Below are 27,751 nucleotides of genomic sequence, written 5' to 3' on the forward strand. Positions count from 1 at the left end.
AGATAAACTCAAAATGGATGAAACACCTAAATGTGAGGCAGGAATCCATCAAAATCCTAGAGGAGAACACAGGCAGCCATCTCTTTGGCCTCGGCAACAGCAACTTCTTGCAAGACATGGCTCTAAAAGCAAGGGAAACAAAAGCAAAAATGAACTACTGGGACTGCATCAAGCTAAAAAGCTTTTTTTACAGCAAAGGAAACAGTCAACAAAACTACAAGCCAACCTACAGAATGGGAGAAGATATTTGCAAATGACATAATAGATAAATGGCTGGTATCCAAGCTCTATAAAGAACTTACCAAACTCAACACCCAAAAAACAAACAACCCAGTCAAGAAATGGGCAGAAGACATGAACAGACACTTCTCCAAAGAAGACATACAAATGGCTCTCAGTATTGTAATACACATTTCAAAGTTACCAAAAAAGTAATCTTAAGTTTTCATCATAAGGAAAAGAATTATAAATTTTCATGGGGATGCATGGTAACTAGACTTGTGTTGATCATTTCCCAGTGTATACAAAAGTTGAATCATTATATTGTAAACCCAAAACTAATATAATGTCATATGTCAACTATACCTCTGTTAAAAAAAAAAAAAAAAGGAAAGAAATTAGAAACTAGAATACTGAAAGGTCATAATTAAAACAAGATTAGGGGGCGCCTGGGTGGCTCGGTGGGTTGAGCCGCTGCCTTCGGCTCAGGTCATGATCTCAGGTTCCTGGGATCGAGTCCCACATTGGGCTCTCTGCTCAGCAGGGGGACTGCTTCCCTTCCTCTCTCTCTGCCTGCCTCTCTGCCTACTTGTGATCTCTCTCTCTCTGTCAAATAAATAAATAAAATCTTAAAAAAAAAAAACAAGATTAGGATGCATATTTCCAGTTCCCTGTTGTAATCAGCACTTCTATTGCACTGAGTATGTTATTTCAAGGAGGATAAACGCTCCCATCCTGTCATTAATTGTTCCCATTCTATGTATTATTATTTTAGTTTTAATTTTAGTAATTTCATCTTCATTTCTAAATATGTAAAAATATATACTCTATAAAATGGAAGAGGCATGGAAGAGGATATATGATGTAAAGTTGGCCATCTCTCAAGCCTCATGTCAGCTACCCAGGTCCATCCTCAGTTGTGACCATAGTTACTAGTTCATTCTGTGTTCTTTGTGAGACAGATAAAATAGATGTATCTATTCATTATATTTAAATTTACTTATAGCAACTATGTATACTGTCTGCATCTTTGTTTTTTCACTTTATGCTAAATCTGGAGATTTTCTCATATTAGTACAAATAGAGTTTTCCCTTCCATTGAAGTAACTCTAGAATATTCTTTTGTACAAATGCCCCATGATTTCTATTACCAGTACCCAACAGAGAGGTATTTTTTTTCTGATTTTTTTGCCATACGCAAGTGCTACAACATATACCTTAGTATGTATGACATTTGGCACATGGACAATTATATCTATAAGTTAAATTCCTAAATTTGAACTTGCTGGATCAAACGTATGTGCATTTAATACCTTGATATAGAATTGTTTCAATTTCCACCTACTAGAAAATATGGGAGATTTTCTATTTCTCCAAATCCTTGGCAACCTAGAACCAAAGGTGTTTTCTTTGCTAATCTTAAAGATGAAACAGGAGCCTCATAACTTTATTTTGCACATCTCTTATTATTAGCAAAGTTGAATATATTTCATTTCTTCTAACATATTTGTCCATTTTGGGGACATGGCTGTTTTTTTCTTCACTACTTTAAAGAAGCTGTGAGGAAAAGAAAATGGCTTAAAGAAATTATATCATTTTTTCTGATATTAAAATGTATTGCTCATTTTGCCATTTGTATTTTTACTTTGCTTATGTTTTTCTTTTTTCTTTTTTGTTTTATTTAAATCCAATTAGCCAATATATATGCTTATGGTTTTCTATGAAGAACATTTTTTTTCTTAGATAGCTAATAGTCAAATTTATCAGTATTTTCTTTTCTCTCAGTCTGACTTATTTCACTTAGCATAATACTCTCTAGGTCCATCCAGGTTGTCTCAAATGGTGCTATTTCATCCTTTTTAATGGCTGTGTAATATGCCATTGCATTCCTTACCATTCATCTATCAATGTATGCTTAGATTGCTTCCATATCTTTACTATTATAAATAACGCTGCAAGAAACATAGTGGGGCATATATCTTTTTGAATTAGTGTTTTTGTTTTCTTTGGGTAAATACTCTGAAGTGGAATTATTGGATTATATGGTGTTTCTATTCTTAATTTTTTAAGGAACCTCCATATTGTTTCCATAATGGTTGTAGCAATTTACATTCCCACCAACAGTGTATGAGAGTTCTTTTTTCTCTACATCCTTGCCAACACTTGTTATTTCTTGTCTTTGATTCTAGTCATTCTGACAGGTGTGAGGTAATATCGCAAGGAGGTTTTGATTTTATTTCACTCCTAAGTAAAATCTAAAAAAAACAGATGAATAAACAACAAAAAGCAGAACCTGCTCTGTAAAATACAGAAAACAAACTGACAGTTATCAGAGTGAAGGGGGTGGGGATTGGACAAAATGGGTGAAAAGTGGGAGATACAAGCTTCCAGTTATGGAATTAATAAGTCAAGGGAATTAAAGGCACAGCATAGGGAATATAGTCCATGATATTTTAATAGCAATGTATGGTGACACATGCTTGCTAGTCTTGTGGTGAGTATAGCACAAGGTATAGACTTGAGAAATCATGGATGCCTGGGTGGCTCAGTTGATTAAGCAACTGACTTCAGATCAGGTCATGATCCTGGAGTCCTGGGATTGAGCCCTGCATCGGACTCTCTGCTCAGCAGGGAGTCTGCTTCTCCCTCTGATCCTCCCCTTCTTGTGCTCTCTCTCAATCTCATATAAATAAATAAAATCTTAAAAAAAAAAAAGCCCTTGAGAAATCATGATATTATATAACTGAAACTAATGTAACATTGTGTGTCAACTACACTCAAAGAGAAAAAGCAAAATATATTTTATTTCCATTATGTCATACTTAGAAAAGTTCTACCTACTTCAATATTATTTTTTAACTGCCCCCTATTATTTAATTTTACGGTATAGTTTTTCATGTTTATATCTTTGAACCATTGGAAAATTACCTACAAATGAGACCTCAACTTTTCTTTTTCAGTTGGCTACCTATAGTTCAAACACCACTTGCTGAATATTCCATGTTCCTTCACAAAAGAATACACCTAAATTATCATCTGTTCAATTTTCTCATGACTTTGCACTGATTTTTCAAGTCTGTTTTGTGGTTGTTACAATATTCAGATGTTAGTACCACAGTGCTAATTGTTGGGGTGTTTTGACATGTGGCTAAAGCTAGTTCCCTTTCATTTGTCTCTTTTTCAGGATTGCACTGGATATTTTTGTTTGTGGCTTTCCATAAAAACTTTAGAATTAATTTTTCTACTTTCTGAAAAATTATGTTTGATGTGTGTTTTGGATCAAATTAAATGCACATATTAAGTTAAATAACACTGACATTTTAATTTCTGTCAATGTTTGTATCTTATATAGCACTTAAAATTTTTCTTCATAAAAACTTTACATACTTCATGATAAGTTTATTCTGCAGTATCATATCGTTTTGATGTTACTGCAAATTTGGTCTTTTATTCCACTGCATCTTTTAACCTGCTTCTCACTTGTTCGAAATAATTTAATCATTAGTAGGTTTGTCTTGTCTGTGTAAGGCCTTCCTATATTTAGGTAATCACTTTTTAAACTTTTGTTAAATGAAACTAACGTGACACATATATCTCAAAAATGAGTCACAGCATAACATGAGTTATGTCATAAATGAGTAGCCTCATTTTATACTTTCCTAACAGGAATTCTAAGTCTATTTTGTTTGTAATCTGAGAATTTAAAATCCTTTAATAAGCATTTTATTTTAGACTTATAAAAGGGAGAGTTCACTTTTGAAAATTCCTAATCAAGTTGGGTTTTGTATTTAACACTGGTAGCTAAGCTAAGCATATCCATCCACTTCTTTATTGTTGTAGTGCTCTTTTATGGAATTTTTCAGTATTTCCATGTTCTGACTCTTATGGTAAGACTATCTGTGGCTTATAACTTCCTATGATTTGCTCAGGATCATCTCGCTGAGGGTGGGGAGATGTTGAGGCTAAGTCAAGACTGAGAACTATCACAGACATGTGTTCCAGTTCTAATGATGCCTTTTGGGAGAGAATGTAGGTTTGAGTCTAACTAGTTTTCAGTTCTACTTCAGGCAGCATGGCTGCCATCTACAAAAATGGGAATTGCTAACAATGTGTAGAAAACAGGCTATCAGGTTGCATGTTGAAATAAGGAATACCGTTTCCTTATAGTTTACAGAGTAATTCACACAGATCTGGAAACAAATGCATCAAGTTATAGGGCTTTCTGGATTTTGTATTTCCCATCAAGCATAATCTGATACACAAAACCCAGAGGATCGATTTTAGATATATCTGATGGTTGTACTAGTAACCTAAGGATTATAGGACTAACATCCTACTCACTCCAGGCATTATGAAAGCACACTATAGTCACTACAAACAGCAGTCTAGCAATCTGTGGGTGCCATTTGTTCACCTCAAAGACTAACACTATAGAAAGGGTTAGAGTCTTGTGGACTTAAGGACCTCAGCAGGATCCACAAGGATCTGAGGCATTAAGTGAATCATAGGTCTTTATGATTCCCCATGGGGTCATGGTTTTTATTAGTTTTGGTCCTTCTCCTGAGGAACCACAGCATTGTCCCTTGGGCACTGCCCAGGCTCTGTGCAGATTTACCGTTAGCTTGTGCTTCAATGTTTTTTCCTGTTCCCCCTGAAAGTTTTCACTTTCTCTTTCCAACTTCTCTCTCAGTTGGGCTAAGTTTTCCTTGAAGCTTCTCTTCTGAATCTCCAGTTTTTGCTGTTGCTCCTTGTATTTCCATCTTAGCAGCTCCAGTTTCTTCCCAGCTGCCTCCTCCTTAGTCTGCTTAGCACCTTAGAGAGAAGAAAGCAACAATCAGGTCTGATGATTTTATTTTGCAGTATTTTGTTTAGCTGCAACTGCAAATCTGGCCTTTTCTTACACTTCTCTTTTACAATCTTGTTTACTATTTCCTTAATTTGATCAAAATTAAGTCTGACTTTTGTATGTCACACCTTAGTAATCATTGATAATCACAGTTTATCTTTAAACTTAGGTTAAAGAAACTAAAATGACACATGCTTCCAAAGTAAGTCAGAGCATCATAGAAACCCTTCAAGGAATTCTGGGCCTATGTCATTTTGAGTCCACAATCTTCATCCCCACACCAGGTAACTCACTAGGACCTGGCATTTTTTCACCTAATACTTTACCAATCAAATAAAAGACCCATAGATCCAATGAATATTTATTTTCATTACCCGCTGCAATCTCTTTTTTTAGTAGCTCTATCTCTGTATGCAAGTCCTCAGATTTCTGTAGGAATCCTTCATTAAGAAGTTCTTCTTGGATCTATAAAAGAGAAGGAGTCCACTTTTGAAAGTTCTCTATTACCAAAAGTAAGGGTTTTGAGTTCAATCGTTTCAGCTCTGAAGCACTGTGTCTACTGTTCTATCACCTGAGAGTGCTTTTCGATGGGTCAGTCCTGGAGACTGGGAGTATCCATAATTTACACCTTCCCAGGAGTCCCTCAACTACGAGGGGAGTGGGGTCAGGCTAGGTCAGACCAGAGAACTATCCTCTTAAGAGGAGTTCCAGCACTGAGGATGCCCTTCAGAGTGATGTAGGATTAATTCTAATTATTTTTCAGTCCCACCGAGGCAGCCTGAACACACATGTCTAACAGATAATGGAAACTGCTGCCTCCCTCTAGATTGCTGCTTATCAAGTTCCAGGTTGAGCTGAAGAATTAACTTTCCTCTGTGCTTTGTAGGATAACTCACACATATCCGGAAACAAATGTAATACATTTTAGAGCTTTTGGAATCCTATATTTCAAGTCTAATCTGATACTTTTAAGACAAGATGGAGTTCTTACAGGTCTGTTTGATGGTTCAATCAAGAATCCTAAGGACTAGTGGACTGAGGCCCTATTTAACTGGGGCCCAAAGAGATCACCCTAACAATCACTATAAAGAGCAGCCCAGCAGCCTCAGGGATGTTAATTGCACACGACAAATTCTCACGTTACATAAGGCACTGGAGTTTGTGGGTTTAAGGGCCTCAGCAGGGTCCAGACGGATCTGAGGTTTCAATGAATCATGTCTTTATGGTTCTCCTTGGGATCATAATTTTTATTAGGTTTGGCCCTTCTCCTGAGGAACCATAGCATTGTCCATTGGGCACTGCCCAGGCTCTGTGCAGACATACCTTCAGCTTGTGATTCAACATTTTTTCTTGCTCCATCTGAAGGCTTTCTCTTTCTCTCTCCAACTTATCTCTCAGTTGCTTTATATTTTCCTTGAAGCTTCTCTCTTGAGCCTCCAGTTTTTGCTGTTGCTCCTTGTATTTCTGACTTAGAAGCTCTACTTCCTTCTCAGCTGCCTCCTTCAAAGCAAACTCAGCTGTTCCACAAATGTTTTAGAGAGAGAAGAAAACAAAAGTCAGACCTGATTCTCACCTACTCAGTAGAGATACCAAACTGACTCTGAAAAGGTAGCTGAGAAACCTCAGAACTATGTGAGTTACCAAGAGCACATTTCAGAAAGTGATCAAGATGACCCTCCTTGGCTGCCAGATTTAAAAAGCCAGCTCCGATTGTTATACTTAGCAGTGCTGTTTCACAGAAAGAGAGGAAGCTCTTTGTTTCAGGAAGGTTTTGCTCTCATCTATGTCTGAAGTTACTGCAGAAACCTACCCACTCTGCTATGAGCTCAACCCTGCACCTGTACCTGCTAGGGCCTTCTCCTGATAGGTGAGGACAACATCTCCCTGCAGGATGGAGTTCTCTACTGCCACCTGGTTCTGTAAGAAGTGCTGGAGAACTTCATTTGCCTGAAGAAACAAGGAGAGACATGTCATGTAACAAAGATCTTGTCTTTTTAGGGAAATTATCATTCTATGAAGTCATAAATCTGGCCTTGTAAGTTTTGTATTTGCTTAGATATCCCTTACTACTTTCCTTCCGTGGGTCCAATATAAATTCTGAGTTCTTTTGGGATACCTGAAACCTTCTATTGTGGCCTCCTTCCTAGTACTCCATCTTTCTCTCCAGGGAGGCCTTCCACTATCTACCCCAGGTACAGCCAGATTTCTGTGCATGTATAAACAGGGACCCCTGTTTTCTCAAACATTTGCTCAATCTCTTTTCTGACAGAAAGGATGCTTATCTACCCTTTCTTAACTAGGATAACATTTATGGATACTTGCATCTTATATCTCTTACTCCTCTTACAGGGTGCTTTGCCAAGCTACATTTCCAGTTTTGAAGATAGTCAATTACTCTGAGCTGCCCTACCAGCTCTCCCACTTGCTGGTAGTACGATTTTGGGCAACTTGTTTACTTCTTTGTACAACACATTTCTTGACTGCATAACTATAGTATCTAAATTATAAGAATATTCTGAGCATTAAATTGACAGTCCAACGAAAGTACCTATCTATGGGTTACTTACTATATGCATGGTATATGTTAGCCTTATTAAAATCATTGTTATTGTCATCATAATCATTACCATTATTTTCACTATCTGTTCATGAATGTATGATAATCATACAATTACCCAATTATTTGTCTTCAAATAAAGAAGACATCTTGGAACAAAGATTGTTATTTTACTCTTTGTATACTCTATACTCAGCAAAGAAATTATCACATTGTATGATAAAGCAAAATTGTTCTCTTTAATCCAGAATTCCCAATTCTACACCATTTTTTTGGAAGAAATATTTCTAATCTCTTCAACAATATATACCTAATTGTGAATAAAAACTAAAAGGGTGGCGATATGGCCATGCTCTGCTTTTTCCCTTAAAATGGTGCTGTGATCTTACATTTTCAGAAAAAGCAACACTCTCTGACTCTAGGATTTTGACAACCACCCCTCTCTCTTTATTCCTCACCTTAACCCCTTTCCTTTGCACTTGGTTATAGTCCCATTCAACCTTTTCCTTTTCTTCTAAGTAAAGATGATATCCTCCAGGAACACAGAAAGTTCCTCTTGAAATGCTTTTCATCAAGGACTCTGAAAGTTGCTTAAGCTGTGCCTGGCAATATTTGACAGATGCATCTTCATTCTGCAGCAAGAAATCTTCCTTTATTTCCTCTATGGTCTCCTGCCAGGGAAATTATGAAGAAGTCAATTAGAAAGAAGCTATTAGGAGGGAAAGTCCAATGTCATCCTCTTAGGAAAAGCATCATGATCACCTATGAGTAGACTGGAACATGGAATGGACCAGGAGTCAAGAGACTTTTAGTCCTAGTTCGTTCATTCTTTCTCTCTCTCTCTTTCTTTTAAAAATTTATTTATTTGAGACCTAGAGAGAGAAAGAACACACATGCAAGTTGGAGAAGGGGCAGAGGGAGAAGGAGAGAGAAAGAATCTCCAGCAGGCTCCCTGCTGAACACAGAGCCCTGTGGGGAGCTTAGTTCCTCAAACCTGAAATCACTGCCTAAGCCAAAATCAAGAGTCAGACACTCAACCAACTGAGCCAACCCAGCATCCCCAGAGACTTTCAGTCCTAGTTCTGATTGATTCTGTTACTTGTCAAAAGCCCATTAAACTCTCTTGGATTCAGGCTTATCATCTATAAAATGATGGGGTTGTAAGATATAAACTCCAATTTTACTTCTGCTTTAGTATGATTGACAGTGACCCAACCATCAACAATGAAAAAGAGAAAGTTGAATTGTGCCTGGATGTAGAGTTTCCTCAGAGGAGATTGAGAAAGCACAAACAGGGGGAGTGGCAGAGGGAGAAGCAAGCTCCCTGCTCAACAGGGAGCCTGACGTGGGGCTTGATCCCAGGACCCTGGGATTATGACCTGAACTGAAGGCGGATGATTAACCAACTAAGCCACCCAGGCACCCCTCATGGCAATTTTTAATGCAGCAGAAAATTAATAAAATGTCTATGTTATAGTAAAAGGGTAATCTATAGCCTGTATAGCTCTGTCTCACAACAATCCAGGCTCCTTTATTTATTTTAAAAAATATTTTATTAATTTATTTGACAGAAATCACAAGTAGGAAGAGAGGCAGGCAGGGGGGGGGGGAAGCAGGCTCCCCGCTGAGTAGAGCTCGATCTCCAGGGCTCCAGGGCTCGATCTCTGGACCCTGAGATCATGACCTGAGCTGAAGGTAGAGGCTTAACCTACTGAGCCACCCAGGTGCCCCAATCCAGGCTCCTTTAACCAGGATAAAGAGATGAACTATTTGATAAAAAATATATAGGCTCTTCTACATATAGCTGTCCAGTTTTCCCAGCACCATTTATTGAAGAGACTGTCTTTTTTCCACTGTATATTTTTTCCTGTTTTGTCGAAGATTAATTGACCGTAGAGTTGAGGGACCATTCTCTTAACACCGTACACAAAGATAAACTCAAAATGTATAAAAGACCTCAACGTGAGACAGGAATCCATCAGAATCCTAGAGGAGAACATAGGCAGTAATCTCTTCGATATCAGCCACAGCAACTTCTTTCAAGATATGTCTCCAAAGGCAAAGGAAACAAAAGCGAAAATAAACTTTTGGGATCTCATCCAAATCAAAAGCTTCTGCATAGCAAAGGAAACAGTCAAAAAAACAAAGCGGCAACCCACGGAATGGGAGAAGATATTTGCAAATGACAGTACAGACAAAAGGTTGATATCCAGGATCTATAATGAACTCCTCAAACTCAACCTACACGAAACAGACAAACACATCAAAAAATGGGCAGAAGATATGAACAGACACTTCTCCAATCAAGACATACAAATGGCTATCAGACACATGAAAAAAAGCTCATCATCATTAGCCCTCAGGGAGATTCAAATTAAAACCACATTGAGATATCACCTTACACCAGTTAGAATGGCCAAAATTAACAAAACAGGAAACAACATGTGTTGCAGAGGATGTGGAGAAAGGGGAACCCTCTTCCACTGTTGGTGGGAATGCAAGTTGGTGCAGCCTCTTTGGAGAACAGTGTGGAGATTCCTCAAGAAATTAAAAATAGAACTTCCCTATGACCCTGCCATTGCACTCCTGGGTATTTACCACAGGGATACAGATGTCGTGAAAAGAAGGGCCATCTGTACCCCAATGTTTATAGCAGCAATGGCCACGGTCGCCAAACTGTGGAAAGAACCAAGATGCCCTTCAACGGACGAATGGGTAAGGAAGATGTGGTCCATATACACTATGGAGTATTATGCCTCCATCAGAAAGGATGAATACCCAACTTTTGTAGCAACATGGACGGGACTGGAAGAGATGATGCTGAGTGAAATAAGTCAAGCAGAGAGAGTCAATTATCATATGGTTTCACGTATTTGTGGAGCATAACAAATATCATGGAGGACAAGGGGTGTTAGAGAAGAGAAGGGAGTTGGGGTAAATTGGAAGGGGAGGTGAATCACGAGAGACTATGGACTCTGAAAAACAATCTGAGGGGTTTGAAGTGGCGGGGGTGTGGGAGGTTGGGGTACCAGGTGGTGGGTATTATAGAGGGCACGGATTGCATGGAGCACTGGGTGTGGTGAAAAAATAATGAATACTGTTTTTATGAAAATAAATACATTGAAAAAATAAAAAAAAATATATAGGCTCTAAGCATGATTTCCGAAGGAGAGAAATCAGGAGTGCTAAATGCTAAGACAATTACCATGAGTTTTTTCTGGAACTCCTGCTTGTCGTCTTTGAAGGAGTACTCCATGAACACTGCAATGGCTTCCCTCTCACAGTGTGCATGTACATCCAACAGCTCCTGAAGCGTGTCCGTGGGGAGCCTCAGTCGCTGGGCCATCTGCTCTCTGTAGTGGTCAGCTGCCTTCTGCACGGCCACTGGATTCTCAATCTGAGCCAGAGTTGTCACCACGTTCTCCAAGCAAGGAACTGCTTCATGATGGATGGCATCCATATAGGTTATCAACAGAGTCCCCAGCCCTGTACAAGCCAGGGAATTTAAGCATAAATACCAAGGTCTCAATCAGTAGCTTATACTTTTTATGAAGCATCATTCTAAGATTCTAAGATCATTCTAAGATCTAAAAGCCCCACCTTATTTACAAGGAAATTTTATTTTCTCCTTTTGGGAATCTACTCCTTTCTAACAGGATTATTGTTTTCCTGTTTTTTCTTTTATTGTTCTCCATTTTCTCACAGCACAATTCAAATTACCAACTATACAATATGCACCTGTGTACTGGAAAAATGGTTTCCCATTCATGAGAATGTAAAGGAACAGATTACATAGGTGAAGTAATAGACACAAACAAGACCAGCAGCATAATGTGTGTGCCCCGATACAAAACAAAAAATGTGAACACCTAGTTGAACATGATCGAGAATTCAAAACAGAGATAGAGGATCTTAAAGCAAGTATGGGTCCATCTCCACACAGGATACTATAGGACTGCGTAAGTTACATGCCCACAAAGCCTGCCCTACACATAAGATGACACATAATTCTGTTTCTCAGTGGTCTTGCAGGAACTCATAGCTTGCTCTTTATGACCTGACTCATGTAAATTTACAAAATAACCTGCTATCTCCTTCAAGACAAGAAGTTATCCCATAGGATTTCTCAATATACAGATGTCCTCTCTTTAACACCATCTTGTCTTCTTAGGATTAGTGGCTTATGTTCCTGAGGTATATCAGGTCTCAGCAGACCCTCACACAGGGAGACTTTAATGAGTAAACACACATGGATTTCTTTTCAGGCCATGAACATCTGCTTCTCCATAGTTACACACAGGTGTAAACAAAATTACTGACAAATCCAGGCTCTCATCAAAGCACCACCACACACTGACACAGAGACATGCTTTGGGACAAAGGTGACTCACGGCTCCCAGTGACAGTGATTCCCTCTCTTAGGGTCTTGGTCTTTGTGTGATTGAAAATATAGGTACAGAATTTCTTTGATTGCTCCTGGAAAGTACTGTCTAGCTTGTCTTCTGGCACCTTCTCAAGATGGAATAAGAGATTTCTATCGCTTGTAGGCCGGTCAAAGACGAAGCACTTCCGTTTTGGAAAGAACTGCCTGATACACTCTCTGGGCATGTTGGAATTCTGGATTTTGGGATTTGTGCCTGCAAAAATGGAAAAAAAACTGATCACTGAAAAGTGGTCTTTAGGTAAGGGAGTCAGAACTTTCATTTCCAGGCATCTTTGCATTATGGCATTTCCTGTGCCTATAAATCTCCTTTAACCCAATCATTTCAAATCAATCTGGGCCATCATCACAGGCAAGGAAATTCCATTTCTACATGGAGCAGAGCCAAGGAAATAGGGGAGTAGGAGGGGCATCAGTCCCAACTGAAGCAAGTTATGGTTGGTTTCCTTAGTACTGTTATGGAGTTTAGTGGTTGACATATTCATTAAATGTTTATCAAATGAGTGAGGAACCAAAAAAAATGGTAAGAATTCCTTTTGTGATTTGACTGTCCCCATATTAGATATGAAATATGGACCCTAAAATAAAATAATACCAAAAGAAGAGTAAGATATTGCTTGTTAAAATATCAGGTGGAGGGGGCACCTGGGTGGCTCAGTGGTTGGAGCCTCTGCCTTCGGCTCAGGTCAGGATCCCAGGGTCCTGGGATCGAGCCTCGCATCGGGCTCTCTGCTCGGCGGGGAGCCTGCCTCCTCCTCCTCTCTCTCTCTGCCTGCCTCTCTGCCTACTTGTGATCTGTCTGTCAAATAAATAAAAATAAAAATCTTTAAAAAAAAATAAAAAAAAATAAAAAAAATATCAGGTGGAGGATGAATAATATCAAGGTAAGAAAAAAATGTCTAAAATTCAGAGTAAAAAAAGAAATCACTGAATCTCCTTTATTCTAATCATGAGCTTTGTAAATTTGAATTGTGCTAATTTACCAAAGTCAAGGAAAATTCCTTTCTGAACAGAGCTTAGAGTCAGGGAAGTACTTCAGGAGAGGAATGGGAGGCATTCAGCACAAGGGAATAAACTTATGCTAGTCTCCCTGGCATTTTTATGGGGTCCCATGGATTAAGAATCTAATGTTTATTGAATGACTAAGAAAAAAAGTCAGAGGGCCATAAATACAGAGAACTGGTGGTTGCAGAAAGGACGGTGGTGGGGGATGAGTAAAATGGGTGAAGGGGAGTGGGAGGTACAGCCTTCCAGTTAAGGAATGAAGTCAGAGGAAGAAAGGTATAGAATTTTGCCATGGCAAAAGGGTAACATTTGCTGGGGAAAATGTCAGGAAGGAAATAGATGATATCCAGGTCAACAAAGAAAAATTTTTGGAAAAAAAAAAAAAAAAGAAAAATTTTTATAAGCATAAGCCAAAAATATGTCACACCACAAATATGTTTAGAGATTCCTTTAATTAAAATCTCTAAAGTATACTTTAATCTAAATGTAATTTGAGATCTCATTATTTCCCTATATCAGATCAATTCAGACTTCATAGGATCTTACAGAGCAATTCTGTAGCACATATCAGCTGTTCAATGAATAAATAAAAATGAATGTTCCCTATCTCTATAGATGTCGTCTATTATCCACTTTGCTAAATACATGTAACAAATTTATAATATAAAAATAGAATATTGTGTAAGGATGATGTTATAAGGAAGGTAACATGAAGGTCTGACAGCTTTACAGGAAAGATATGTCAACATTCTTTCTAGACCTTTTAGTTTGCAAATATCCTTTCTGTGGAGAATATAACTCTATAGGTACTAGTAAATATAATTATTAAATATTATAACTTTACTTATTAATTTAAAATCTCTGGCAATTGGAGCTTAAGCTCACTAAAGAAATTCAGGCCCAAATATTAGATCAGATAATCTATTAATCAGATAAATTAGATCAGATAATCTACTAATAAGCCAACACTATTAAAATATACTATTCTACCATTTTGATTACTATATTATTATTACTACTGAAATACATTTTAAAAATAAGTAATTGATTTCAATGTGATTTTGTTTAGCAATTTCCAATCTGATGAACTATTTTTTCTTTTTCCAATAAAAAAAGGAAGAACACTTAACAAGCCACAAAAGTATTTGGGCCTCAAGAAGTTATAGCAATGGGGCACCTGGGTGGCTCAATGGGTTAAGCCGCTGCCTTCGGCTCAGGTCATGATCTCAGGGTCCTGGGATCGAGTCCCGCAGCAGGGAGCCTTCTTCCCTCTCTCTCTCTTCCCTCTCTCTCTCTCTTGCTTTCCTCTCTGCCTACTTGTGATCTCTGTCAAATAAATAAAATCTTTTTTAAAAATGACACTTATAACCATGTAAAAAAAAAAAGAAGTTATAGCACTGATTGAAATCTGGAAATATTTTTTCATGGTATCAATTAGCATTAAATTATCTGATCTAATATTGGGTCCCGAATTTTTTTAATGAGCTTAAGCTCCAATTGCTAAAGACTTTAAAGTAATAATAACCCACAAAGCCCAATCACCATTAGCACTGGCTTCAGTCCAAATTCAAATAAACATTTATGTCAAATGCTGAATGACAGGGCTCAGTAGATCCCATCATTAAAAAATCTGCCACCATTTAAGCCATACTCTGAGACCTGGAAGCAGCTTCAAGGCATCCTCCAGGTACTCATCTTCAGTTATGAAGAGTCCATTTATCTTCATTTCCAGTGTGAAATCTCGTAGAGCCCAAATAAAATCTGGAAAGAAACTCACAAAGTTGGCAGAGTCGTCTACCCCACTGAACTTTGAGGATGACTTCGCCCTGATTAGCTGTGATAGTTCAGTCACATAGCTTGGAACTTAGCTAAGGAACAAGTACTTTACATCACAATTTCCAGATCTCAGATAGAAATAAATGTTATAAGCACTAATTTTTATTCCGGGTCCCTCTCACTCCTTTCTACAACCATGACAATAAAGTCACAGAAAAGATGACAGTTTCAGTTGAGAATGGCAATTCCCGTAAACTCAATGAAATTTGGTGTTTTGGTCCCTGAAAGGATACTGCAGCTGCTCCAGGGCCTGGTGGTTGATGGTGCCCATGCTGTTGTAGATCAAGGTGCTGCTCAGAAGCACAGTCAGGGCAAAGATCCATGAGTCATTCTTGGGGTCGACCTAGAAAGCACATTAGACAAGAGACTTTGAAGGCTGCTATTTATGCACTCATTGATTTATTCATTCATTCAGTTTTTCATTTATTATTTTTTTACTATATATTGCTGAAATCTTAGGACAAAGAACACAAGTTTTGAAGACAATAATAAATTCAATCTCATTTTTAGTGTTAACGTAGTACCCTCTCAGGGCCCCCGTATCTTAGCTATTAAAAGAAGTAAATGACATTGTCAATATGGGTAAAACGTCTAATGCAGTCCCTAGAATACAGCAGACATACAATAATGTGAGCAATTATTCCTCTATCAAATTTTTCTTCATATTATCTATATTTGCAACACAAATGTTATTCAAAAAAATTCTACAACTACTCTTTAGGCACCTAAATGCACCTACTGCATTTGGCTGTATGGATGCAAAAGTTATTGTTCTTAAGATGACTTAAGAAGGGGCAGATAAAGGCAACCAAACTTATAATCTCTCACATGGAAAAAAGAATTGTGCAACTTCAGAGCAAGAAGTGACTATAGGGTCACTATGGGGTCTTGGATATGGAGGGCAAAACTGGAACCAACTTGCAGGGGAAGACCTGAAATTATTTGAAGACCAGGAAAATAGAGTCAGATATCTCAAAGCATTCCACAATTTTAGTGTTAGCCACTGGTTCTGCTGCCATCAGCAGTTTACAACACAGTATATCCTGTTGCCTTGTACAAATGCAGTATCTAGAGTCTGTGCTTATCAGATCTGAACTGGAAGACTAGAAAACTTTTTCATATTTTCGGGAAAAAAACTATTTCCTCAATTCCTTATTGTCCCTGAAAGTATCCAACGTAGATTGCGTTTTTTTTTTTTTTTAAGCAGGATTTGGGCCAAATAACAATCGTTTTCAACATCAAGAGAATCATTTTGCTTTTATATTGAATTTACTGTTAAGAGCTTTAAAGCTGAGCACAGAATCTCTGAATACTTTCTCCCCACATTTATGGAAGCCAGATATTTACCAATGCTACTTTGAATATAGGCTCAGAGTAATGTAAAATAAGGAGAAATAATTTGTTTCACTTAATAGTATAAAGAGAAAATATGTAAGATTATATCAGGTAATATAATTTCAGTGGGTCAAGGTCATTCTCTTATAGAAGTCAGAGAAGAAGTAATCTCTAAAATCAGAGACTTGAACTAAAACCCTTCATGAATGCTCCTGGCATAGCTAAACTTCGTCTGAAGAGGATTTAAATAAATTACTTTACTGAAAACCTATTTCATATCTCGTACTTCTTTTACTTCTTTTTTTTAATTTTAAAAATTGTATTTACTTATTTGACGGAGATCATAACTAGGCAGAGAGGCAGGCGGGGGGTGGGGGGTGGGGGAGGGAAGCAGATTTCCTGCTGAGCAGAGAGCCAGATGGGGGTCTTGATCCCAAGACCCTAGCTAGGATCATGACATGAGCCAAAGGCAGAGGTTTACCCACTGAGCCACCCAGGCGCCCCACATCCCCTACTTCTAAATCACATCCATATACTTGAACTGCTAGGTCCCACTGACTTCATGGGTTACAGTTTACATATTATTTCTTCCAGGAAGCTTTTTTGAAGCCATGTGATTGGATTAGTTGCCTACATCTACGCATGGTTCCCCGTACGGATCACACTGTGTACATGTTGTCTCTTGCAGTTAAGCTCTAGGCATTTGCCCTATTTGCTGCAGTATCTGTAGTACTTAGCACAGAACACGGGAATTCAGTTGTTTGGTTAAGTATTTACTAAACTGTATGTTTATCCAACTGTTAAAAGTAAGAAGATGTTATTATTATATACCCCAATACTTGAGGTGACCAGAAAAGTAAGTTCAGGGAGAAATATATTCTCATTTTCATACTTGGGTTTAGGGTTTTTAAGAATAGGTAATAGAACTTGAATTGAGGTAGCGAATGAAAAGTAGAGTCAAGATTCCCCCTTTGCCTTACCTTTTCTATATTACCTAGACCTTCAGTGTCCAGAAGGACCAGGGTGTGGTTCACCTTGGAGGGGTGGGGTACACACCACATCCAAATACCTTTGGTTTTAGACCTCACTGTGGAACCCAGGAGGAAGCCTGCAAGAGAATAGAAGAAAGCAACATGGATGTATGGGGATGCTTAGAGTTTAGTGGACCAAAGTTCAGCACCTACTGCTGCTGAGCCAGAGAGGAGGTAAGATATTTGGAAAATCAGGGCTGCATGGTCTACATAGAAATAAATGACTAATGACTAATGGGGCCAGAGGCAGGTTCTCCTAAAAATCAGTAAGAACTAAACAAGACAATTCAATTACAATTTTTTAAAAAGACTTCAACAGGCATTTAACAAAATAGGAATTACAAAGGGCACATAATATGTGAAAGTGTACTCAACCTTATTTATAGTGAGGCACATGACATAGATCCAAGTAGTCATCATAGCAGTAAAAGTCAAAAATTTTTCTTTGGATGTGAGAATTTTTTTTTTAATTTTTTATTTTTTTAATTTTTTTAAAGATTTTATTTATTTATTTGAGAGAGAGAGACAGTGAGAGAGAGCATGAGAGGGAAGAAGGTCAGAGAGCGAAGCCGACTCCCCATGGAGCTGGGAGCCTGATGTGGGACTCGATCCCGGGACTCCAGGATCACGCCCTGAGCCGAAGGCAGTCGTCCAACCAACTGAGCCACCCAGGCATCCCGGATGTGAGAATTCTTAATTGCTGCTAATAAACATGTAACTTGAACAGAGAGTTGAAAAAGACATTGATATTATCTGGAAGTCCTAAAGAAACAAATACTCTGTGACGTAGAAATTCCACTTCAGGATATATTATATGAGAAGTTTGTGTACCTATACATCAGGATAAAATTACAAGAATATCTAAGACAATTTTGTTCATAAAAGATAAAAGTTACGGGGCACCTGGGTGGCTCAGTGGGTTAAAGTCTCTGCCTTCAGCTCAGGTTATGAACCCAGGGTCCTGGGATCGAGCCTTGCATCGGGCTCTCTGCTTAGCAGAGAGCCTGCTTAAGCAGAGAGCCTGCTTCCTCCCCCGTCTCTCTCTGTCTGCCTCTATGCCTAATTGTGATCTCTGTCTGTCAAATAAATAAATAAAATCTTTTAAAAAAAAGATAAAAGTTACTATAGTGCCTTGAAATAAATTATAGGTACATACAAAAAATGGATGAATCTTAAAAACTTCTTGTTGAGCAAAAGAACACATCAAAAAATACATAAAATTTAATTCCATTTAAGAAAACTTCCAAACTCAATCTACCAGGTAATCAGCATTACCTTGATTCCAAAACCAGACAAAGACCCCACTAAAATGGAAAATTACAGGCCAATATCCCAATATTCACCATGATGAACATGGATGTAAAAATTTTCAACATGACACTAGCAAATTGAATTCAAGAGTACATTAAAAGAATTATTCACCATGACCAAATGGGATTTATTCCTGGGCTTCAAGGCTGGTTCAGTATTCACAAATCAGTTGATGTGATATTAATAAAAGAAAGGGTTAATAAAAGATTAATTAATTAATAAAAGAAGTATTAATTCACATTAATTATTAATTGTTATTATATTATTAATTATTAATTATTAATTCACATTAATAAAAGAAAGAATAAGAACCATATGATCCTGTTAATAGATGCAAAAGAAAATAAAAAGCATTCGACAAAATACAGTGTCCTTTCTTGATAAAAACCCTCAGTAAAGTATATAAAGATGAGACATACTTCAACATCGTAAAGGCTATATATGAAAGACCCACAGCTAATATCCCTTGATAGGGAAAAACTGAGAGCCTTTCCCCTATAGTCACGAATAAGACAAGGATGTGCACTCTTACCATTATTATTTAACATAGTATTGGAAGTCTTAGCCACTCAGCAACTAAACAACACAAAGAAATAAAAGGCATCTGAATGGGCTAGGAAGAAGTCAAACTTTCATTCCTTGCCATTTTCAAGGACATGGATAAAGCTAAGAATGTATTATGCTAAGTAAAATAAATCAGTCAAAGAAAGACAAATACCATATAATTTCACTCATATGTGTAATTTAAAGAAACAAAACAGGTGAACATATGGGAGGGAGAAAAAAAAAAAAGAGAGAGGAAAACAAACCATAAGAGACTCTTAAAGAAACCATAAGAGACTCTTAAAGATGGGCTAGATAGGGGATGGGTATTGAGATGGATATTAAAGAAGGCACTTCTTGTGATGAGCAGTGGGTGTTGTATATAAGTGATGAATCATTGACTTCTACTCCAGAAACCAATATTGCACTGTGTGTTAACTAGAATTTAAATAAAAAATTGAAAAGAGAAAAAAAATTTTTTTTAAATGGGACCTTGTTTTATTTCCAGGAAAGCCACAATACAGGTTTGAGGCTACGCAGCCGGTAGCAGAATCGACACTGGACCTTAATGGAGGCGCACACAGAGCCAGTGTCTGGCTACTGTCCACAGCACTGACACTGGACACTGAGGCTAGGATTGCTCTCTCTGCAGCCCCTGATGGCTGCATGACACTACTGTGACACTGCTCAGACCACCTGTGCCCAATGCACGGACACTGTCCCAGTGTGTCTATCACATGTTTTGAGTCAGAGTTGCAGGTGGTCATATGACTCTTGAAGCTTCCTGTCATGTCCAACTGCAAGACTGGTAAAGTAGGTTCTCCCCTCTATGGATGGAGGTAGTCTCTGCCCCCATCAAGATTCTTTAAGTGTGGAATTGTTTTATGTGGGAAGAGAGGTACAAGTTCTAGGAGTAAATGCTGGGGACCAGGAATGGAAAAGAATGACAAATTTTCACATTTGGAGCTGTGATCTGAGACTAGAACTTGATTAAATTCCATTTATGTCAATTTTAAAAGCAGTCCAAAATAAAGTATGCTTTAGAAATACAAACATAGACTATAAAACCATTTTTAAAAAGCAAAGGAATAAGTATCATGAAAATCAAAACATCGGTGAGCACTAGTGAGAGTGTGAGAGGGTATGGTTTGGGCCTTTGGGTGTTGACAATGATTTTTTTTCTTTTTCTTTTTCTTTTTTTTAATTTTTATTGTAAGTAGGGCTTAAAATAAAAGCCTACTCAGGCTCAAGCCAACACAGGGCTTAAACTCATGATCCTGAGCTGAAGACCTGAGTGGAGATCAAGAGTTGGATGTTTAACCAACTGAGCCACCCAGATGCCCCACCAATGATTTCTTTCTTTTTTTTTTTTTTTAAAGATTTATTTTATTTACTTATTTGACAGACAGAGATCAGAAGTTGGCGAGAGGCAGGCAGAGAGAGAGGAGGAAGCAGGCTTCCCACAGAGCAGAGAGCCCGATGCGGAGCTTGATCCCAGGACCCTGGGATCATGACCCGAGCTGAAGGCAGCGGCTTAATCCCTGAGCCACCCAGGCGCCCCGCAATGATTTATTTCTTGACTCAAGCCATGGTCACACAGGTGTTCACTTCATTCATTTTCTTGTACACTGTGTTTTAGGTACTCTTCAGTATGTGTTAAAGTTCACATATTTGAAAAGGCTAAAAAAAGAGAGAGAAGGGGTTATAGTTTATGAAAATTTTGCCTTGACATGGAGCAGAAAAATAAAATGGTAGCTTTAATGACATATAGGATAAAAAAGATTTTCCCCTTTTTCTCTTCCTTTCCTCTTCTAACAAAAGTGGTAAATATTAAAGTAATTTGAAGTTTCTTGAAATGACATTACAGGTTTGGCAGGAGTGATACAGGAGAAAGAAAGGAAGTAGTAGTAGAAGCTGAGTTTCTGAGAAGAGTGGATGGGATCCAGAGGAATTAGTTGGGGGAGGGGGGTTGGATCTCTAATAGGGTGTGGAAAATGGCATTCATTATTGGAGAAAAGAGGTTTTATGAACAAATGGGGTTGAGGTTGTTCATTAGATGGTCAATATTACAAGTTTTCTTTATTGGGCAGAGTCAGCCTCTTCCTTTAGATGACATCAGAGGAGCATGACCAATTTGCAGTATCACTGGTTCCAAGCAAATGACTCCAGTCCCAGGACAACACTCACCATGGTTCTGTCCTAATAGGCGGTTCAACAGGTAGGATTTTCCTGTCCGGTATTGCCCTACAATGCCTACCACCATCACAGGCTGAGAAATCTTGTCAAGAATCTGTAATGCTTTTCGATTCACATTCAACTGCTCTCCGTGGTTTTCTACTAGACAAATGGGTTCTGTCATGGTGGGTCCAGATGTCATGGTGACCTGAAATGCAGAAGAGCCTCTCAGTAGAATATAAGATCCCAAAGTCATCTTTAATGGTTATTCAAGGAACGTGCATATCTACTTCCTACGTTTTATACGTTTTTAAGGGAGAAGTATACAGCCTGCCACCAGTAGATCACAGATTTCTTCTAACATGCCCATAATCCCTAGCATTATCTATGATGGCACATATGTATCATTTGTCTCCAGTGATTCTGTTCTCTAAAAATAACGTTCTTGCTCGGGAATCCCTCTGCATAAAAAGCCTTGGTAAAAATTTTTTTAAGGTGGGGTGCCTGGGTGACTCAGTCAGTTAAAGCAGCTGTCTTTGGCTCAGGCCATGATCTCAGTGTTCTGAGATCACGCCCCGCATCAGCAGAGAGCCTGCTTCACCTTTTCTCTCTGCCTGCGGCTCTGCCTACTTGTGCTATCTCTCTGTCAAATAAACAGATAAAATCTTTTAAAAAAATTTTTAAAGAAAAAAGACATATATGTATATATCTTTTTTTCCTTAAAAAAATCCCTGGAAGTTAAATAATTTTATCTTTTCTTACTGGATGAAGTAATGATAGTATAGATATTTAAGTTAAAGGATTGGTAGAGGCTTTATGGTCAGTTAGTGGCAAAAGCAAGAGTTGAATAGCAATCTCACTGCACTAACTACTCCAAAATCTAACCTATCAGAATTAATTTCCTCAAATACACATTTAGCAAATAGGTAAGTTTCTTGATGGGGAAACTGCAGGGTTCTCTATTGACTCATTAGGTATGAAGTCATTATAATACATAGTGTGATCTAAACATATCCTGTTATTCCTGCACAGTCATCAAGCCACCAATCTATTTCCAGACCAACCCCTCTATTTACAGGATGTATGTCTCACTGGAGACTTCAGTTCATCTTACATTTTGTAAAAGGTATAACTTTTTTAAAAAAAGATTTTATTTATTTATTTGGCAGTGAGATAGAGATTACAAGTAGGCAGAGAGGCAGGCAGAGGGAGAAGGGGAAGCAGGCTCCCTGCTGAGGAGATAGCCCAATGTGGGGCTGGATCCCAGGACTCTGAGATCATGACCTGAGCCAAAGGCAGAGGCTTAACCCACTGAGCCACCCAGGTGCCCCACAAAAGGCATAACTTTGATATCCAGTCTAAGTTATTACCTAATTCATTACCTAATCACTATCTAATTCATTATATAATTGATGAGTGTTCAATGCTGGGGATATAAAAATGAGTAAGATAGAGTTCCAACCTTCAAAGTGCCTTAGAATCTATATTAGCTAGGCTTTGTTTCCTCTACGAATAACAGAAAAGCCTAGAAAACCGCTGTTTAAAAAGCTGAAAGTGTGGGCGCCTGGGTGGCTCAGTGGGTTAAGCCTCTGCCTTCAGCTCAGGTCATGATCTCAGGGTCCTGGGATCGAGTCCCGCATCGGGTTCTCTGCTTGGCGGGGAGCCTGCTTCCTCCTCTCTCTCTCTGCCTGCCTCTCTGCCTACTTGTGATCTCTCACTGTCAAATAAATAAATAAAATCTTTAAAAAAAAAAAAAAGCTGAAAGTGTACTACCCTTTGTCACAAGTCAACAAAGATAAAGATTATAATTCACAAAGTCACCAGGGGCAAAGTTTCCTTTTATTTCTTGCTTAGCCATCTTTTAACAATGCCATTTCATGGTACAAGTTGACTTATCATCACATGTCCCTTCTAACCAGCAGAAGAAGAAAGGAGGAAGGAGGCTAGGTCACCTTCCTTTAAGGATATCTCGTGGATAACTGATCATGATGATCACACATCCCTTCAGCTCAGAGTTCAGTTACTACAATTATACCTCAAGAGCTTAGGGTATACTGGAGAAGACAGGCAATAGTCAGGCAGCATAAGTAGAGAAATGCCATGATAGACATATGCATGGCATAGTGTCCAGTAAAAGAAAGGTGCTCTAATATAGCTTGAAAGAAGAAATCAAAAGACACAATTTGGTAACTATGACAACAGGAGAGGGTTAAACATGAGAAGAGACAGCATGTGTGACGACTTGGAAGATTAAAATGAGAGAGAGGCATCTAAAGTGACTCCTTGGTTTTTTTACCTTGGACACCTGGGTAAACGTCAAAAAGAAAAATACAAGTCTGTTTTTCGTGGGTGTTGACGTTTTTAGAAATATTTAGTTCTGATATACTCATAGACTCATAGACATTAAATAGAATTGTGTAGACCTGAATGAAAGCATTACGGGCTGGTAAGCATTCAACCCATACTTTGTCATGTTCACTTGAATCTTTTAACACTAAGTTCAGTGAAGGTAAGGCCTCCACAATTCTCAGCACCTACTGGGCACTACATGAACATTTGCTCATTTGAACTGATGTGCAACTAGGAGAAAGATCTATTGGTAAAGTAAGATATGAGCAGTTGTAGTATATGCATCAAAACAGCAAGGATTTTTTTTTTTATCTCCCACACGAATACATAAAATGAGTTCCAAGAGCCTATGTGTCTCAGAAGGGTAGGTGGTGTGGGTATCAAGAAGAAGGAGGTGACCAGAAAGACTAAATATATGGAGTTTATATAAGAGAAGGACTAAAGATATTCTTAGGTTGTGAATAATCATTAATTTAACTTATATATTTGTTGTATACCTGCCATGTGCTGGGCATTATTCTAGGTGCTCTATATTCAGCAATGAACAAAATAGATATAAATTCCTGCCTCATGGAGCTCTATTCTGTTAGGAGAAGACCTCTAATAAGCAAAATATATTACATATATAAATTATATATATAAACATATACATACATATTATATGATACATGTAATATATGAAATGTTAGATGATGATGAATATTCTAGAGAAAAATTATCAGGGTGTGAAATAAGCAGGCAATAGGGATATGCGGTGTTAGGGTTGAATTCATACATAGGGTAGTTAGTGATGGTCTCCCTGAGAAAGAGACATAATGGAAGTCATCAGTGAGCTTGATGAAAACAGTGAACTGCTGGAGAAAAGAGCTTGGGGGGATACCTGAGTAACATGAGAGGAGAGTGGCAAAGAATGGAGCTCTCTCTTAAAACAGAATTTATTAAACTGTAAGAAAAGGACATTTGTACGCTTTATAATGTTTTATTTTTTTTTATAGGCTTACAGAGAAGTGAGTCAGTTGTGTGGATGTTTAAGATTCTGCCTAGATCTGACAGAGTCCCATATCTGGGGAAGTTTGAATATTTTCCTCTCAGTGAGTAGAGCATTTCATGAGACATAGAAAGAGAGATCAATCGTGCAGCTTTGACTCTCCCTTTATTTTTTCTATGACAGTGTTGAGCAGTGGTGTTCCCACTGTTTCCAGCTTTCCATCCAAGGAGGTGTTTCTTTGACAGTGACTGAGGCAGTCCTGGAGCCCAAGTGGAAGACACTGTCAGGCTCGAAGGTGCCCCAAAGTTTAGCCCATAAGTCAAAGCTGAGCTCCCTCCACACGACTGAGCATCTGCTTCCTGTGCCATTGTTGTAAGTTTGTACAATACTTAAGCTCAATCTTGTATCATACAGGACAAACTATTGTCAACATGTAACAACAACTCTCTTACCTCATTTGAGATACTAAATGAAATACTAAAGAGCAACCAAGCATAACTTCAGGATAAAGAAACCTTTTGCATACACTTCTCAACATTCTGTTTTGTCTCTACATTTTGTGAAATTAGACATTGTCCATTTATTTCCTGTGAGAAACAAAAAATTATTAACTGCATGGCAAATACCCAGGCCTTTCAGCTTATAATACAAAGCTGCCTGAAGGCACTGGTAATAGAGGGGGTGAGCTCCAGTAGAAATAAAACTAGAGCAGGAACAAGAGTGACAACTGAAGAAAGGCACCATAATATGCTGTGTTTAGAGCCTGACCGCCTGGGTTCCTATACTGGATCCATTCTTTACTAGCTGTTTGACCACGAAAAGAATACATAATCTCTTTGTGCCTCTGTGTGTAATCTCATAAGGTGGTAATACTAATAGTAACTACATTATAGGTCACTGGGAGTATTAAATAATTCATGACAGTTATGACAACTTAAAACCATGGCTGGTGCATTGTACGTATCTGAGGAGACAGAAAAGATAGAATTCCAAATGCACGCGAAGGACCATTTTGGACAGAAATAGTGACACTTCTCTCATCCAGGAGTCAATGTGAGTGCGAAGGAAACAAGGACGGATGCAAACAAGGAAAGGGTACATCTCAGGAGAAGGAAGAACAGGCAAGAGAGGCACAGCACAAAGGGCTGACATGGAGGTCACTGATGCAGGGGGAGCCAGCAGGAGGAGCACAGAGCCATCTTTGGGTGTCCCAGCACAGCATCTAGAGTCAGGCTATCAGGTTCAACTTAGAAGGTTCAAATCACCTACTGTCTGTGAAACCTTGAAAAAGGGACTGGGTAAGCCTTGATTGATTCTGTTTCTTTCTAAGACTTATAAGCTGGAGGGGGTGGGAGAGCAGAATGGGGTGGGAGGGAGGGAGGGGCAGAGCAGAGGGAGAGGGAGAACCAGACTCCCCACTCAGCAGGGAGTCTGATGCAGGACTCACCCAGGATCCCAGGATCATTACCTGAGCTCAAGGCAGATGCCCAATCAACTGAGCTACCCAGGTGTCCCAAGCCTTGATTTTCTTATCAATAATAAGGGTAAAATAATAATTCCTTTTTCATCTATAACTGTATAGACTAACAATGAATAGGCTGTCAATGAATTACTTCTAATTTTCAACAGCTAATATACTCTTTCTGTAATTAGCAACTGAGGCAATGAGTTATTGTGTCAGTACATTTTATCAGGGGTACATTACCAAAAATCTAGGCTAAATAAAAATCCTTTTCTTAAAAAAAAATCAGTTCATTAGGTGCTAGAGAGTTAAAAAATATGGAGTAAAGCAAGAGTTTTGCTGGTGTACTATAGGACAAATTGCAGATTTCTTTTCTTGGACTTAATATTTTTAAAACCTTTGGGGAGGAATATATGGATTACAAAGCTTATTATTATTATTATTATTATTTTAGCTGCAAAGCAGGACTGAGGTATCCAAGCTAAGATGATTCTAAATCCAAATGAAATAGAATGAGATGGTTCTACTAGACGGAGTTAGTCAATGGTTTACAAAAGTTATGGTCTATAAGAATCATCTCGCATGATGGTTAAAAATGCCCCAAATCCATATTTTCAACAAATACTACAAGATACTCTGATGTAGTTTGTGTATGGAACACACATTTATAAACAGTGCAGAATAAACACGCTTAAACCGTAGGATTATTTTTAACAATCCATTAGCGTGAGATTGAATAACTCCATACACCACTGCTGTCTCTACGGAATATTACATGTTACTAGTACACACACACAAGAAGTCATCTTCCGGGATGTTAGTGGTCAGTGACACAAGGGTCATCCAGGCTGTTTTCCCGGTGCCCGGTAGGGGGCAGGCAGGACACGCCTCAGGAGGGAGGACACCACCCAGTGCCCCTAGGGGACGGACGGCGGGAGTGGAAGGTGCCTCCGTCCTGCCCGAGGAGGACTTCAGTCCCCTTCTGCAGCCCCGGCGGCAGGCACCGGTGCTTCTCTCGCTCCCGGCTGCCCGTGACGCCTGAGGGGCTGCGGCGCCTACCGGTACGCGGCGCGACCGGGGTCGCCCCGCGGGCGTCCCGGTCCTTGGGACAAGCTGAGCGGCGGGAGCTAAGCTCCCCGCGCCTGCCTCCCGCCGCCTTCCCGCTGCCCTGCCCTTGGGCCTGTGCTTTTCTCGAAGCCGAAACGGCCGAACAAAACCAAGTTTAGGAGCGAACTTACGTGGCGCGAGCACTGCAGTCAGGGCACAAGTTCTCGGCGCTCTCCCTCTCCGCTCAGGCGCTCCGCCTGCGTCTGGCTTCTCAGGAAGCTGCCTGTTCCCTTTGGAAACGGGAGAGCTGCCGGATATTACAGCCATGCCGCTGTGGGTGGGGGACGCGGAGCACCGTAATCGAAAGTACACGCACAGTTTTTGCGGCGCTAACTGAGGGGGATTTCGCCTGCTTCACTGAGGCAGGAAAGCGGGGCGTGTGGGACGAGGCGGGCGGCAGGTGCGTGCGGCTCCTGCGCCTCAGCTGTCCCGGAGCCCAAGGCAGGCGGGCGCCGCATGCGCAGTCGGCTCCGTGGCCTTGGTCAGGGAAACTGAGCCCGCGGCGGGGGTGCGGCTGCGGCGGGGCTTGAGGCTGCCTGTCTCCCG

The 27,751-nt window shown here is 39.2% G+C and overlaps 1 protein-coding gene across 1 annotated transcript; it reads right to left on the reverse strand.

Moving 5' to 3' along the window:
- Positions 1–56: 56 nt before the first annotated feature.
- On the reverse strand, positions 57–27,467 carry LOC122899142 (guanylate-binding protein 4-like). The gene is made up of 13 exons (XM_044236776.1): positions 27,337–27,467; positions 21,312–21,507; positions 17,220–17,347; positions 15,138–15,247; positions 14,728–14,924; positions 12,014–12,259; positions 10,828–11,108; positions 8,081–8,293; positions 6,910–7,012; positions 6,389–6,582; positions 5,440–5,530; positions 4,835–5,031; positions 57–122 (listed from the first exon to the last, which is right to left on the reverse strand). Exons 2-13 carry the CDS (start codon positions 21,499–21,501, stop codon positions 57–59), a joined length of 2,016 nt encoding a protein of 671 aa, XP_044092711.1. The 5' UTR covers positions 21,502–21,507; positions 27,337–27,467.
- Positions 27,468–27,751: the final 284 nt, after the last annotated feature.

Source organism: Neovison vison, chromosome 2, assembly GCF_020171115.1.
Source record: "Neovison vison isolate M4711 chromosome 2, ASM_NN_V1, whole genome shotgun sequence".
Lineage (NCBI taxonomy): Eukaryota > Metazoa > Chordata > Mammalia > Carnivora > Mustelidae > Neogale > Neogale vison.